The 15,579-nt window shown below is 44.8% G+C and overlaps 1 protein-coding gene across 8 annotated transcripts in view; it reads left to right on the forward strand.

The window, feature by feature from the left end:
- Positions 1–15,579, forward strand: part of PTPRF (protein tyrosine phosphatase receptor type F) — a 386,594-nt gene that overhangs the window by 263,204 nt on the left and 107,811 nt on the right. For all 8 annotated transcript variants that reach the window (XM_086752931.1, XM_086752935.1, XM_086752933.1 and 5 more), the window contains exon 6: positions 13,689–13,877. In XM_086752931.1, the coding sequence (XP_086609057.1) occupies positions 13,689–13,877 (189 nt within the window). The remainder of the gene's footprint in view (positions 1–13,688; positions 13,878–15,579) is intronic.

A 15,579-nucleotide genomic window follows, 5' to 3' on the forward strand; every position in this document is an offset into this window, starting at 1 on the left:
ACAGCTGTGTCTTCAGGGCCTCAGCAGAGTAAGCCCTGCTGCAGGGTTTGCTGTTGATTCTCTGGAAAGGGACACATGGTCTTGTTTACTTTGTGCGTGAAGGACACCTACAATAGGAGTGCTAGCAGTTATTTTACCTTCAACGCACGCTCCCTCTTAACTTTTCCTCTAGCTGAATAGTCCTGAGAGCAGCGGCCTGTACACTGTGGGGAAATAAAGATTTGCAGTATTCTTATCTGCAAGGAGATACCTGCCTCTAGGAAAGAGTTACAGCTGCCTCTGCTCAGCAGAAAGTTTTCTTTCCTGGTAGTGGTTGCAGCTGGGAGAGCTGTACCTCATCTCTTGCTTGTAATTACATCAGTAGAGTGTCTTGGGAGAAGGTTAAATAGTCTTTTGTATATCAAATAAAGCCAGTGAACTTCACTGAAATCATTTAATGAAAACAATCCTGATTATCTGTATATACTGCCATGTGATATTTTAAAAGAATATCTTAAAGGGAAACGTGGAATTGTTTAAGGCCCCTAAAGACTAGAGTGCAGAGGCTGTGCAACAAATGCCTTTATAATCTAGGATCTGAAGTAGGCTTTGAATCCAATTGGTTTTTCACTGTTGTAAAACATGAGAGATTTTGATACGGTAACTCGGATTTGATTCAGAACTTTCTTATTAACCGTTCTTCATGCACATCAAATTTTAGAGACTGAACTAAAGCGCTCTGCACATCAAGGATGGAACCGACTCAAGGACAGAGCTATTAAGGTGTGTAATAATCAAGAGAGGAGAATTAATTGTCTTTAATTTGGCATAAATCCCAGGGACCGTAACTTCGGTTATTAGGAATTCAGGACCTATTTCCAATTAGTTATACCCAAACATGCTCGCGTTTCCAGCTTCAGGAGTCTAATCTGTAAGCACACTAGCACAGCGATTGTTGACATGCTAATAAAGGACAGCGCTGCCCGACCTCTCCGTGTGTGGTCACTGCCAGCCAGTGTTTGCCTGGCCGTAAATCAAACCGTGGTATTGCTTTATCGTTCCTGACACCTTGCAGTGAACAGCCCAGTGTGGCAGCTGCTCGGGCCAGTCTGTGCAGGCAGCATCACCTGGGCCGTGCTGGAGCAGGTCAGAGAGGCTGCTGTGGCTTTTTCATGCTTTTTAGTCTTTGAGCTTCCTTCTAAGACATCTGTTTCAGCAGTGCTGAAGTGTCTTCCCTTTAGGTGTATGAAATGTAAATAGTGCAATTGTTATCTGTACTGGAAAATCTGGTCTAACCTGAGCTGGGTTAAAGAGGGAGGCGGCAGCGGTTTCCTGAGTTGGCAGCTGTGGCGAAAGCGCATCTACGACCAGGTGGCTCGAAATGCAGACAACCTGAGAAGGTACGTGGGACTGCTCCTATAGAGCAGGGTGGAGGTGCCACGTCCCGCGGCAGGACTGGCTGCTTCATACGCACCAGGAAATGGAAAGCACGGTAACATCACCCCTGCTCTAAACATCTTAGGGTTCTAAGGAGAGGTGGGCCTTGAGAGTCCTGTAGGAACCACCTCTTGCAAGCCAGGCTGCGTGTGTCTTGCATCGAAACACCAAAACAGGGCTGGGAGGAGCACTTGTAGCCATGTGTGTATATGTGAGGGGCAGAAGGAAAGATGGTTCAGAACAAGGGAGACAAACCAATTCATGTACTCAATTCCCCTGTAATCGTTTTCTGAGACCTGCAACCTCATGGTGCTTTAGCCCCTGCCTCTCGCATGCTGTCTGCCAGTCAATCGGAAATGAAACAAAACTCACACGGGGCAAGAGCATGACGTCCCCTCGTCGCTGTTCTCAATTCTGTTTATCCTGAACCTTGACTTTATTGCATGAGAAGGTCCTGGGAAGTCAGCAGTGGCTATCTTTTTTTCCCCCCTTTTCTGTGATTTCCCATTTGAAAAAGAAAAAGAAATAAGGAAACCTCAACAGCTACTCTGGGGACTGCTCCTCCTAACCAGTAGTACATGGAGCTAGTGCAGGGATCTTCCTACAGAAACCTGGAATTACATTGCAGTGGAAAAATAGCAGATTGTCTTTAAAACTTCAAGGCCAGCTATTCTCCATTTTCAAGAGCAGAAAAACACTTCTAAAGCTTTCCTGAAGTTGATTTTTCAACATAGTGAAGCTGAAGCTTGCCAAATCCAGGTGTCTGTTTCTGGTAGATCTAATGTTTTTGGGGAAAAGGTGGGGACCATATTTAAGGAAAACACAACCCTGCATCTGGGAAGGAGGAGTCCCATGCCACCAAGCTCTGAAGCCCTCCTCACATGCCAGGGAAGAGAGGTGGGGAAACTCACAATTTCTGTAGTGGTCATTTGGTAAAATGAATCTTTGACTAACAGCAAATATGTCTAATGTTAGGGAATGCATTTTCCTTGGACAGCAAAGGAATTTCAGCTGATATCTTGCATTTGGTTTCTATTAAGATGAGTACCACAGGAGCCAAGAGGTGCCATTTTTTATATCCACTTGGCCTTGATGTGGTTTCACTGCCAGCTTTCCATTTATCTGTTGCATGCTCTAATACATAAAGGCCTGCACTGGGGATTTGTTTAAATAAAGCCTTGGCTGAAATAGTCAGCCACTCCTTTTATTGCACATCTCTTTCTGAAAAGATGGGTCTTGTGGCAAAGCAGTAAAGAGGATATTGAGCCTCTGCAACACTTTCTATCTGTAAAAAGAAGAGTATGTCCTCTGTTAAACTCTGATCAATTACATCATCCCAGCATTAAAAACCATCACTTGTCTGGCAACAATGTCTAATTTGTGTTTGCACATAGCCATTGGCTTGCTACGGGTCTTTCGCTGGGGGCATTTTTACTGCATATGATCTCTGAAAGACTGTTGAGGTAACTGGAGTCTCCAGCTGAAGTGATGCTGGAGCCAGTGCAATTAATGGCTCTTCTAGAAACTGATGGCTGAATGTAGGACTTAAAACTCCGAGTATTTCTGTCCCTGACTCTGGTCAAGTCTTGCTGTGTTTTTCCCTTTTATAAAAAGTAACTTCCACACCAAGTAAATAAAGTTAGTTACCCAGTATCTCAAGATGTTTTCTGTGATAGTGTTTTAAAACTTTTGAATGGAAAGCAGTCATTTACCGTATCACTGATCTGTCTGGAGCTCAGATTAAATTAAAGCCCTTCTTACAATTCTCAAGTTATTTCCATGCCAGCAGACCCTCTGTGCCTGAGCTGGCTGCAACAGAACAAGTGCATTGAAACTTCACGTGTATTGTTCCATTTGGAAACAGAATTTGTCTGAGAAAAGGTACATAAGAAACTTTCACAGAGTACCTGATGTCAATGTGTGAATATTTTCTTAAAGGTTATTTTCTTTTTGAATACTATAAAGAAATACTGCCTTGGACTAGAAATTTAATTTGTGTTTTACTATATTGGCCTTTACTGGGGCTGGTTCTATATACTAGTTTTAGTAACTTATTAAAAATGTTTAGATATTAATTCTGAACATTTGCTCAAAACACAGGTTGCTGCAATTAAGGAAATGGCAGACGGAGCCACATGCATGAGAATCTATTGACAGTGGTGGGAAAGGATGGATGGTGTTGTAGAAAAGGCAGAGGGTGAGGGAAGAGGCAATAGCGGGAGGTGGAGAGGAAAGCAGGCTACTGAGCACCAAGCCTGGTGCTTTTCAGCCTGTTTGCTGCAGAGGAGCCTTGCTTTTGTAAGAATTGTGTTTGTCCTCCTTTCCCACACCCACACGCCTTGATTGCTAGCTTTGGGATTCAAACTCTCACAGCATCACAGAACCACTCCATCCCACAGTGTGGTGATTTTGGAGGTTGCCTTCAAGTTTCAGTTTAGTCTTTGAGATCAGACAGCAAAGAGGTGTTTTGGCAGGGCAGGGGGAATCTTTTTTTTCCCTTTTGAAGCACTGGCTGGTTGTCAATGCCAGAAGTAGAATATTTTTGTGCTTTCTCTAATGACTATCTAGCTCCTCCCCAGTATAATCCTAAATTTCAATTTCCAAGCTGATATTTCCAGAATATTTACAATGTTCTCGGGAGTTTTTGTTTGGGGATTTTGAGAAGGGTAAAGACAGACAAGAGAGGGTTTTTTCCTCTCTCAGGTAGCATCACAGTGATTATCCTTAAAAGTTCAACAGTCATTGCTCTTCCATGTTGTCTGAATACCTTTCTTTTTCAGTAGCTGAGATGCAAGGAAAGGCTTTTTCTTTTCTGTATTGGAACAAGTGCTAGAAAAGAAGACTTTTCAGCAGGGTATTTTATCAAAACATACAACTTTTCCACATCCCTAATCTTCAAGTTTTTACTTGAGAGTTGCTGGCCACTGTTGCTTTGACAGGCTGTGATGTTCCCCCACAGGAGGAGAAGGCACTGGGTTGGCAGTGATGCAGACGGGCTGCAGGAGCTAAATAGAAATCAGATTTTAGCACGATCTAGCCCTCTCAGTAGGAGTTAAGTGACCGAAAATCTTGCATCCTGGCCTGTGAAGTGGAAATGAACAGATTTAGTATTCCAGCTGAGTGGCAGCAGGAATGCTTCGCTTTAATCTGAAACTCGACGTTAGGAAGCGTGGGAGAGCTCTGCTGTCAGATTAACTCGAGTCTCATGCATTTTTTCCTGCACTGAGCTGCAACCAAACATATATGGATCAAAAGTCAAATGCTCCATTAATTTAACCACACATTGGATTTAATGGCATATGGAAATGGATTATTGATTGCAGATCTTAAAAATGAAAATCTCTATGCTAATAGCGGATCACATCAGTGCAGGTGAAGTAGTGTGGAAAATGCACGGGATTAATAACTGACTTAGAATTTAAGTAAGAGCTCTTTCCATGCTTCTCTCTGAAAAGACTGAAGTTTTGGGTGTGTTTTAGTGGGAGTGTGTTTATATATTCTGTCCCAAGGAAACATGTGGTGGCAATAGTTATGTTGTATTTCTCAGTATAAAATATTAAAAAGAAACAATGGTTTAAAAACTGTTCTACAGGCAGTTATATTCAACAGTTGGTACCAACAAACGGCACAGTCCTGCCTGAAAGCACAGCATGGTCTTCTTTTACTGTTCCTTTACTACGGAGTCTTAATAGCTGGCTGCAAAATCTTTCTGAATTCATTGTGTTTAAAGAACTTTTGTGAGTTTTTTCACTGCATACTTCCAGCTAATGAGGTTTTTGGTCAGTAATAGTTGTTGAAGGAACCTAGGCTTATTTATCACCTGTTGGATATGACCCACAAAACTCTATTTTTACCTACTTGAAATTATGCTGTAGGTTCTGGGGAGGAAATAAAACTTTGGACGCTTGCTCATGCAGGGAATCTTGCGGATATGATCTGTTTTTCTTGTATATAAGCTCTTCCTCACCCACATTCTTGACATTTCTTGTTGTAGTTTCTGCTGTGCTATACTCTGAACCCTTAAATGACTTTCAGTGACGTACAATCTAAGCCCTTTTTAATGCTTCATTAACATGAGCGACTAGGTTCTCCTGGTCTTTCAGGAAAGTGCTTGTTTTGATGTGTCTTTGGCTTTGCGTTGTCTGTGGACATTGCTCTACATTCATGGCAGAATAGCGGGCTTGGATTTGGAGCAGGAGGTCTAGCGTGGTCCTCACCTCTTAAGGGGCTTTGCATCATACTTCCCACTAAGAGGCTGTGTCATCATCTTGGAGAGGCTCTGCTCTATGGTACAGAGCTTGTTTAGCCTGAGCAGATGAACTTCTACAATCTTCCTTCTTTAATTTTTTAGCTTTTTTCAATGTATTGGGCCTAAGTCTCGGAAAAAACTTGAGTTTAGGACCAAGATTGCAAATGTGGCTGTCGTTGCAAGGAAGCCAGGATGGAAAGCAAGAAGAGGTAGCCAGGGTGACTGACGGATGATGTGGTAGTAAGGATTTTGTAAATGCCGTCTCTAACTGTTGCAATCTAATCTGATAAAGGTGTAAATAATTGTTTTCTTCCAAGATGAGTTGAGGTCTCCTGGCTGACAGCAGATTCCACAGCTGACACATACTGAGCAGAAGTTGTTATTACTTAGGAAGATCTCAAAACTAAGAACTGAAACAGTGGGTTGTAGGTGCAAACCTTTAATTTGCCCAGATTTGTGACTGAATACTTACTCTGGTCTGCTCTGAGTCAGCTTCAGCAGCTGTTAATCATCTTTGTGTTGCCCTCTGTCAAGTACAGGTCACAAGCTGTTATCTGTGAAGGAGAGATAGGAATTGCCTGTTCAGTACTGAAGCTGTGGCCAGATTCAGTCATCTCAGCAGATCTTGCAGTGTTTATGAAGGCTCTGGATCAGAAGAGTGCGAGGCCATGGTAGTGGAAGTGCACCTTCTCCCCAGAGGGGCCTTTCTCACGCCTTCCCTTGGGCTGTGCTTAGAGGACGGCCGTGCTGGAGGGTGACAACTGTTGCCTCCACCGGTGCCGCTAGAGCTGTGGATTAGCTGCCCTATGAGAAGTTTAGAGGTAGCTGTAGCTGATGTGTGGCTATGTTTGGAGGATGCTGGAGGGCTTTGGTAATGGCATGCTGCAGTGCTTCTCAAAGGGAAGGAGGGGTGGTCCTGCATCTATGGTACCACCCCTTGTCCTGACCCATTCCTTGGGGCAGGTCAAGAGGCATCATGAGGCCCGAAGGAAGGTTGTTTGGATGATAACAGGATCTCTAAGGGCTGGGAGAAGTAATTTGTTTCATCTCCTTGGGATGCAGTGCCCCCTCAGGCCTGGAGAAGCAAGATTGTGCCCTGGGTGGGAGGGAGCACTGGAGGCCAGTGCATGGCAGATGCAGGGTGCTCAGCCCTGGGGAGGTGACACGCTACAGAGACGGTGCGTTACCTTACTGCCACACTCGTGGGAGCATGGTGAGAAGCAGCAGTGGGACTTGGCAGGAGCACAGGCTGAATCTGTGTCGGAGCCAGCTGGGAGGTGCTGCCATGTCTTGCTCTTGGGAGCACTCACCTCTCTGCAAAGCCATCCTGATCCCCTCCGAGATAAACAGATGCTTGGGAATGGTCAGCTGTGCTACCAAGAAGGTATCAGTGGCTTATGAGTGGAGATAATTGCTGTCCAGCTGTGAAAGGACAACGTTAGCAGAGCCCTTCTGGCACTTGAAGGGTAGCGCTGTCTCCATCGGGTGTTTTATGGACTCATAACCTCTAGAATGAGGAGGTCCTGTGAGCTCCCACGCTGTGAGCCCCCAGGGCAGAAATCTGCCTGACAGTTTATCCTCTTCTGCCTTGTCTAGTCTCGTATTTTCTTGAATTTTCCTTACAGTACTTTCTTTGTTTTGGACTGACTCAGATTCTTTCTTTTGTGAACTGTTTTGCTGCTGCTGCTGCTGTGATCTTTCTAAGAGATAGCAAACACTTTGTTTACTGTAAGCTCTTGTGCAGTAATTCATGTGGTTACACCGTGACACAGAGAAGTCCTTCTGGAGCTCGTTTCCACACCCACCCATTCATCTGCACCCTTCTCTCGGTTTTGAGCAGGCAGCTTCAGTGTGTCACGTTGGTGTGATGTCATACAGAACCGGCAGATTTGTCATTAAAAGCCTTGTCATCAATAGATGACTGTTTGTATTTTCTGCCTGCCTGAAACTGTTTTATGCTTGCTAACCCAGTAATTAAGACTTTGTTGCCTTTGAAACAGGTTGGTTTCACTGCCCCACCTTTTCCTTGGGCAATTACGAGGCGGTGCCAATGTCACGGGGCATTCATTAGCCTGCGTGAGACTTGGCTCTGGCAGCGAGCGCACACGAATGTGCTCCTCCTCCCGCCGCTCCCTGCATGGCAGGCAGCCTTTGGAGGCCACAAATTTGGATAGTATTTTTTGGTGTACCTCTTCTTCTTTTGCAATAAGGAGGATGCAGGAAGAGAGCATAATCTCAAAATGGCTGATAAAATGTTCTTTGTGCAGCTTCAGTTGAACCTGAACAGAGCAGTGTCAGGGTTTTCTTATCGTGTAAAATGATGCTGTTGTTCTGGGCCACTGGATTGCTCGACTGCTTTTGATTGTCTTGCGGTAATTGAATAGCCGCGCTGTGTAACCTGTGCTGAAGGAATTAGGGCTGTTTATTCAGCAAACAGATGTCCTGGATTGTGGTGTGCTTACGATCTTACTGACTTGCATCTTTCATTAGTTAATATTGCCGACTACCCGGCTTGTCTTCCTTGCACTGATAATTTTGCGTTTGCTGATGTGTTTCAGTGTCTCAAAGGGAGATTTGTAAAATTTGTAAAGCAATTCCGTTGATCCATCAAACACGAGTTTGTCAGTAGACAATGGTTACCCTTGCAACATCAAATGTTCTATTGCGTCAGTCCGCTGCTTCTGACCCGGATCGATTCAGCCCTGCTGACTGCCCTGGGTGAGATCCCAGCCTGCCTCACCAAATGGGTAGGAAACATGTGAAATAGCTTTTGATACATCTATCCTGCTCCTGTGCGAGGCTGACCACAGTCAAACGCATTTATCAGAAATCTCTCTGCCCTCAGTCCATTTCCTGGCTTGTCCCTAGCATCGCACGCTCCTGAGTGGCTTCAGATAGCTGGCAGAACTGAAAACAAAGCAGCTTTGTGTTTTAATCATTCCTACTGAGCCCCTAAAATTGATGCTGGGCTGGAAGTTCCTCAGCTGACGCAGGGTGGCAAGAACCAGTGGCCCAGATAAGATGTTTCCAGCCCCGTGTTGGGGTAAGGCTCAATATTTCATTTGAAATGAGTTGAGAACACCCCTTCCAGAGGGGCAGTGGTTTTGGTAGATTCTAAAAGATTTAACCTCACAGCTATAGCTGTAACGTACAGAAAAGCTACTTTTTGCTGTTTCCAAATCATATTGAGTATCATATTTTTTCTCTCCCTCAGCAGTCTGAACAATTGGACTCATGATACTAAGCAGGCTTGGCTTTTATAGGAAGAGGAATATGACAAATAACTCCCATAAATGTGTTTGCAGTTTTCACTGTCATTTCTAAAATACCGTTTCCTACATTGACACAGAGGAAGTTCACAGTGGTGGAGGGGAAGGTTTTGCAGGTGCCAAGCAAGTCATAATATGTCCCCCAAAACACAGTTGCATGGCTGCAAGACCAGTGAGTGCTGTATGGCATTTGTGCTGATAGGAACCTGATATCTGACCCCTACAACTTTTCTGTTCTGTGAGAGATTACAAGTTTTGAGCAAAATCCTGGGGGTAATCCTGCAGGATTCAGCCATCAACAGCTGTGCTCACCACAGACTCCTCTGCAGGCCTTTTCTGTAAGCAGCTGTTATCCACATACCGTTCCATGCTGGGGCTGATCCGTACTTCTCATAAGACATAAATTGCAATTGCCTCCCTGTCCCTTATCATCATTTGATATTTGGAGTGATGCAGAAAATAAGGATGCCCCAAGGGGTGTGTGTCACAGCAGCATCCTCAAGAAAGGTAGTTTTCTGGGGAGCTGGTGAACGAGCTCCATAATTGCAGCTGCTCTGAAGGAGGTCTCAGCTCTGGTTTGGGGCTATGGGAAAGGTTTCTTGCCTTAGCATTTCCTTTGAAGATGGGAAATGTGTGGCACAAAAGAGCTGTAAGAGAAGGGGGGTTAGATTTCTGTCACCTTGGAAAGAAGATTAGCAAAGGGAGCTGTCAAGTAAGCATGAGATATCCTGTGCACATGCTGTCATGCTAGATGCCAGAGGGACATTCCTGGCTCCTTGGTGACTGCTGTAGCAAGACCTCAGCCTGGTCATGGATTTTCCAAATTTCCGTTTGTAACTGCAAAACCCACTTGGTTTTTTTTCTCTCTTGTGATTTCCCTCTCCTTTCCTCCTGCTCCTCTCTTCTCTTCTCTTCCTGTTTTGCTCTGTATCATTCCTACTCCTGCTGCTGTAGTCCATGAAGGGAATTAGAGCAAAAATCCTACTTCTGCCTAGATTTTGCTTGCTCTGACCTAATGCCTACTTGAAATACACCTTTTCTGAAAGCATCTGAAACCCAGAAAGAAAAACTGGTTTAGATAGTCTGCACTTGAAAGCAGATTCATAGCCTGGTTTAATGTGCATTAAAAGCACACTAGCTATCCTTGAAAAAAAACAAGTGCTGACAAACTCATTCTCTAGAATAAGGGTATCCACACATTGGCATGAATAGGAGGGTAGCTATTACTGACGAGCTCCGTGTGCGGACAAGTTAGTACAGCTAGCAAGGGCTGAAAGGAGCTGAGGCATGTCTGAGCCTCATAATTAGACCTAGATTACACTTTTGCCGGAGGGGAAGGCAAGGCAAGAACAGCTCTGAACTCCTATCGTTGCCTGTGGTGTTTGAACAGAGACATCCCTCACCATCCCAGTGAAGTCAGCAACACCAAGCCAGGTTGGAACGAAGCCCCGTTATCTCTACAGGAGCATTGCGTCACGATAGGGCAGGCATGGGCTTGTGCCGAGCTGTGCTCTATGGTGTGACTAGCTCAGGTTTTCTCCACAGCCACTCTTCTCCAGGAGGGTTCAGGGGGCTGCCAGAGCCACACCGTATGGGGGACACCTGGAGCAGTTGAGGTCTCCCATTTCATGATTGTTCAGGCACCTGAGGCCCTTGGACCACTTCTGGGCTCCGGAGAAGGTGCTCATCCTCCCCTTGAGCTTGAGCCCCAGACACAGTGACCTTGGCCAAGTGAAGGTCCTCTGGAGCTACCCCAGAACTAACAGCAGGAGAACCCCAGCCTCCGGGTGTCTGAGGTGCCGTCAGAGATCAGCTGTCAGATTTCCCCTGACGTCTTGTCACACAATGACACAACTTGAGGTGGAAGCACACTGCTGCTCTTAAACACCAGTGTTGCTTCTACATTTGATTGACAAGACATCAAACAAGTCCTTGCTGCCTGTGCGTTTTTGTAGATGCAGGCACACCAGTGCTGCTTGCTTGAGTTTTGGTGGTGGTGTGGCCACAGCAGATTCAATCTCCAGGCGTGCGTGGGAACCCCAGTACCGTGTACCAGTACCAGCACTAGCCCAGAGAACCTGCTGTGGCTCTGACTACACACAATGCACCACTTCTCTACTACTGTCATTTGCCACTGTAGTTCTGGGGCTTGTGCACAGTTAAGAGGGGAGAGACTGTGCACCACATGAGCCTTGCGTGCCTGCCTGTGTCCAGCTTGGCACGGGGTCTGGGGGCTGAGGGTCATTGTGTGGTGGTCGCTTGTGGCCTCTGTTCAGGTGTTCAGTGCCCAGCATTCCCATCTGGGGTCTGTAATGGCTTGGGCTTGCAGGGAGTGCCTTGTATGGGAGCAGCACTGTACAACTCTTTGGAGTCCAGAAAAGGCTTGATCTAAGATTTCTGTTATGGCAGAGGTAGTTTTGCTGCCAAGTCTTTGTAATCAGCGTCTCTGTTGTACTCAGTGAGGTCAAGGTTAGATCATATGATTTCTGCTGGTCTGTGGCTCATCACAAACTGCTAATTTTGATTGAACAGTCACCTCCAGTGCAACAGGCTGGTCATGTACCTGTGGATCAGACACTCTGAAGGCTTTTCTGATCTCTCTAGTTTCTGTCGGTAAAGGATCGTTCCAGATGGGAAGAGATTTCTTGAAAATGCTGGGTTTGGATTTGCTTTTAGCTGTGGGCTAAGCCTCCGCACAGACTTTGGACGAAGGTAGCTGGGTGATACTTAGCTCAGTGCATTCTTTGTAAAATCCTGAACAAACCAGAAAGGATTGTCAATGGTAATCATGGTGATTAGATCACTTAGGGTTTCAGCCTCCCCAGAGTAAACATCTGCTTTCAATACCAGAAATAGCAAGGTGCTGCCCTTTAGGCAAACTTGGCCTCAGTCCCAGGGAATGTCATTGTTTACTACTTTTTCTATGTATCTTCCTTTGCTTTTCAATCCAAACCATGTTGTGCTTCTGTGTGTACCCTTCTTTTGTTTCTTTTCAGCCGTGTAGGAGTATGCATTGCGGCTGCTCAGTATTGAGTGCTTCTGTTGCTTATTATTGAATGCTAGCTCTGGTGTCATTCCAGTTAAGCTCTATGTACCTTTTGTCTTTGAAAATCAATGGAGAGCAAATTAAAAAAGAACTAGTTTTCGTGGTACCTTTCATTCTAAAAAAAAAAAGTTCCATTTATGTTTGCTCATAATGAGAAGAGGTTTCAAGGGAGGCCGGTCTGGGAGACAAAATATGGTTTGTGCTTTTAATAAGCATCAGGAACCGTTTTTTCCTTTAGAAAACCTTGGTTGCTTCATAGTCACTCTAATCTAAACAGAAAAAACAATATTCCATGGCATTGTTTTGTTTAGAACAGATGTTGCCTTGTGCTACAGTCTTGATTTGCAAACAAGTCAAAGGTCTTGGGAATTCTCCTGAGATCTTAGGCAGCAATATGTAAGATTGGCCACCCTGGGCCGTGTTTGTGCTGCAGGTGTGGCAGTACCGGTAGGAGGAAGCACCTGAGGTGGCCTGCTGGTAGTACCTTCCTGGCAGAAGTGAGGGGTGCAGTTCCAGGTGTGTGGTGATAGCAGGGAAAATCAGATTGCAGCACGTTCAGGCTCCTCTGGGACATGGGAAGATGCTGAGGTCTTGTTTGTTTAAACACCACAGTGAGCTGGGAGCCTTGCAGAATCGGATTTGCCAAAGAAGGGGGTTTGCTTAAGTTCCCTTTAAAACAGGGAAAAAAACAAACATACTGGAAATAATTGAGTTTCTGTTGCTTTAAAAGCTTCTTAATGTTCTTCAAGTTCTTTTTTTTTTTCTACGAAAGTATGTCCTTTTGATTGCAGTTCAGGCTTAGCAGAGTACAGTACATCTTGCCACAGAATGAGTAAATGAGCTCTGTTCTGCAGCTGCTGTTGAATGCCGATGCTGGAGCATGCCTTGGCTTATCAGTGAAGGCTGCCTAATGTATTCCGCCCAGCCTACCTGAGTGCGCTCCGCAGCAGCAAAGCCCCTTAACTATTTTCATACCCGCTATATGAATGGTTTTAGCAGTTTTGGGGTCCTACATTTCATAGTATTTCAATAAGACGTGCCGGAACGTGCACTGGCCATTCCTCGCGCACCTCTGTTGCTCTCTGCTGCCCAGAAAATGCACCGGGAACTTGCCACAGCACAGGCTGGCGAGGCGGCTCATGAGCAAAGTGTGGCTCATTAGCTTTACGTTCATTAGTTTCTAAAAGCCTTCTGAATCAGATTTGGGGGCATGAGGAGGAGATTTACAGTCTATCCTACCAGTGTGACAGAATGTTCCTAGTCAAAAAAGATAAAATGGGCCTCTCTGGACCGTTCTAAGGGCTTTTATTGTTTAGCTGTTGTTTTTCAAGATGCCTCAAACTATTTGGCTTTGTGTTTGTCTGTTAACTTCAACTCAGTCCTCCTACAAAAAGGCAAATACCTGCTTTTACTGAATTATTAACAACAATAGATGGAGCTTACGTATCAATGAAAATTATGAACGTTTCCCAAGGCAATTGATTTAAACTGAGTTAAATTTAGTGGAAGCTTCTATTGGTGTAATGAATGCTCATTATAGAGCCTAACGTGCTTTAAGGGCTTGAAAACCTTCTCAGTAGGAAAGTCAGGCTGCTGTTTTCCAGCAGAGGCACAGATGCTGTACCATGGTGCTGCTGTCTCTACAACCATATCCCATTGCTACACCCAAACATTTCTCTCTAACCTTGTGTGTTTTTTCCTCTTGCAGAAGACCACCTCCCAGCTGGCTTCCCAACCATTGACATGGGCCCGCAGCTGAAGGTGGTGGAAAAGGCCCGCACAGCCACAATGCTCTGTGCTGCCAGTGGTAACCCTGATCCTGAAATCTCCTGGTTCAAGGACTTCCTGCCTGTTGACACTGCAACTAGCAATGGGCGAATCAAGCAGCTCCGCTCGGGTAAGGTAGCAAAGCAAGTAAGCCTTCCCTGCCTCCTCTCTCTTCCTCCCTTTTCTTTTTAGTGCTACTATTATTTTTTTCCCTGAAATGCAATTCTAAACCCAAATGTCAATTTGATTTGAGCTTGTTTCTTTCACAATATAAAAACAGTTTTTGGAGCTCATCCTCTCTGGCAGGATATCCTGGCTTGTTAAAAGGAGACATTAGAGTGGACATGCCTTTTGGAACATCACCTGGATTCCTTCTTCAGTAGATCGTCTTGACAATGCCCCAAATCCTTGGTAGGCTCAGACATTTCACTATCAACTCAACAGGTCTCAGGTATTTTTAATAGGAGCACAGTGCAAATCAGGACAATGAGATACTGGTTGAGATTTTACAATCGGTGGTCACATACTACTTCACTCTTTTCATAGACTCTGTGAGACAGTGCTCCGCTTTCTGTTGAGATCTTTGTCATTCTTGCTATGTGACATCACAAGAATAAAGAAAATTCCAAGAAGCAATAATTCTACGGATTTCAAAGGAAGGTGGACACAGTTTTAAAATATATCATTTATTTCTGATTTTTTTGTTTGATAAGCCAAATACTAGCTTTTGAAATACAGACGGTTAGTTCTTGTGGGTGGCTAAGAATGCACTTGTTTTAGCGAGGAACTCTTGTTTTTCTGCTGCACTGTTCGATGTCCCAGGACTGTAAGGCCCATTAGAGAATTAAAGAAAATAAAATGTTGCTTTATTCACTGATGAAGTACAGCTCCCCAGCGCGAATTACAGTGGCTATTTAACAATGCACAGCAGCACTACACAGCAGCTTTAGTCTGGGGACAAAAAAAACCACAGTACCCTATACGAAGTGCAGAAGGGAACAGAGCTGGTACTACTTCGGTCTAGAAATGTCTCATGCTTAAACAGAGGCAGACTGCCTTGCCTGGCCGCAATGTGTCTCTGGGCACTCAAAAGCTGTTTGTTATGAGTGCTGCTGCCAGAGCAACACCATCTTCCTCCTAGCAAGGTGAGCATCTTGACACATTTCCACGTAACAGGAGCCCTCTGCATAAATCTGATGATGCTTGGATGATAAGAAGTAGGCTTGTACTTGAGGGAGTGGGTAATGAGACATCACTCTCATCAAAAATAGAACCCAGCCTGACACTCCTGATCCCACCTTGATGTACCAGTGAGCGCTAATTATACTAATGCATTTATAGCTTATGAAATTTCCCAGTGACCTTTAGCTTATCTCCCCCACAACACGGTTTAATCTTGATCTGTTTGTGCTGAAAGAAAATATCACACTTGTTAATTATTCTGAGAAGCTTTAGGAAACGGCAATAGGAAAGTGCACATGGATGTGTTTCACTTCATAGCTGACTAAATCAGCATCAGAAATTACCATAAATGAGCAGCAAGGCAGCTCCTGATGCACTTGCTGTACGTTCTCCAGCCTTCTTTTCACAGGCACTTGGCTGCCTCTCTACCAGCTGCTTCACAAGTTTAGTGAGATAGAAAGTTTAAAAACAAACTAGTAAACCTTGTCACTGTGTCCAAGTTTTGCTTCCGATTTGCTCTTCTTGAGCAACATCTCAATTGAATATTTCACCTGGGATTCAAACTCTAGAGCTGGCTGCTTGCTGAAGACACAGTAATTACCAAGGGAGGTGTCAAGGGAACCTTTTAGAAATCAATGAGCAGCACGCGT

The sequence above is a fragment of the Chlamydotis macqueenii genome, chromosome 8, assembly GCF_036417535.1.
Source record: "Chlamydotis macqueenii isolate bChlMac1 chromosome 8, bChlMac1.mat, whole genome shotgun sequence".
Lineage (NCBI taxonomy): Eukaryota > Metazoa > Chordata > Aves > Otidiformes > Otididae > Chlamydotis > Chlamydotis macqueenii.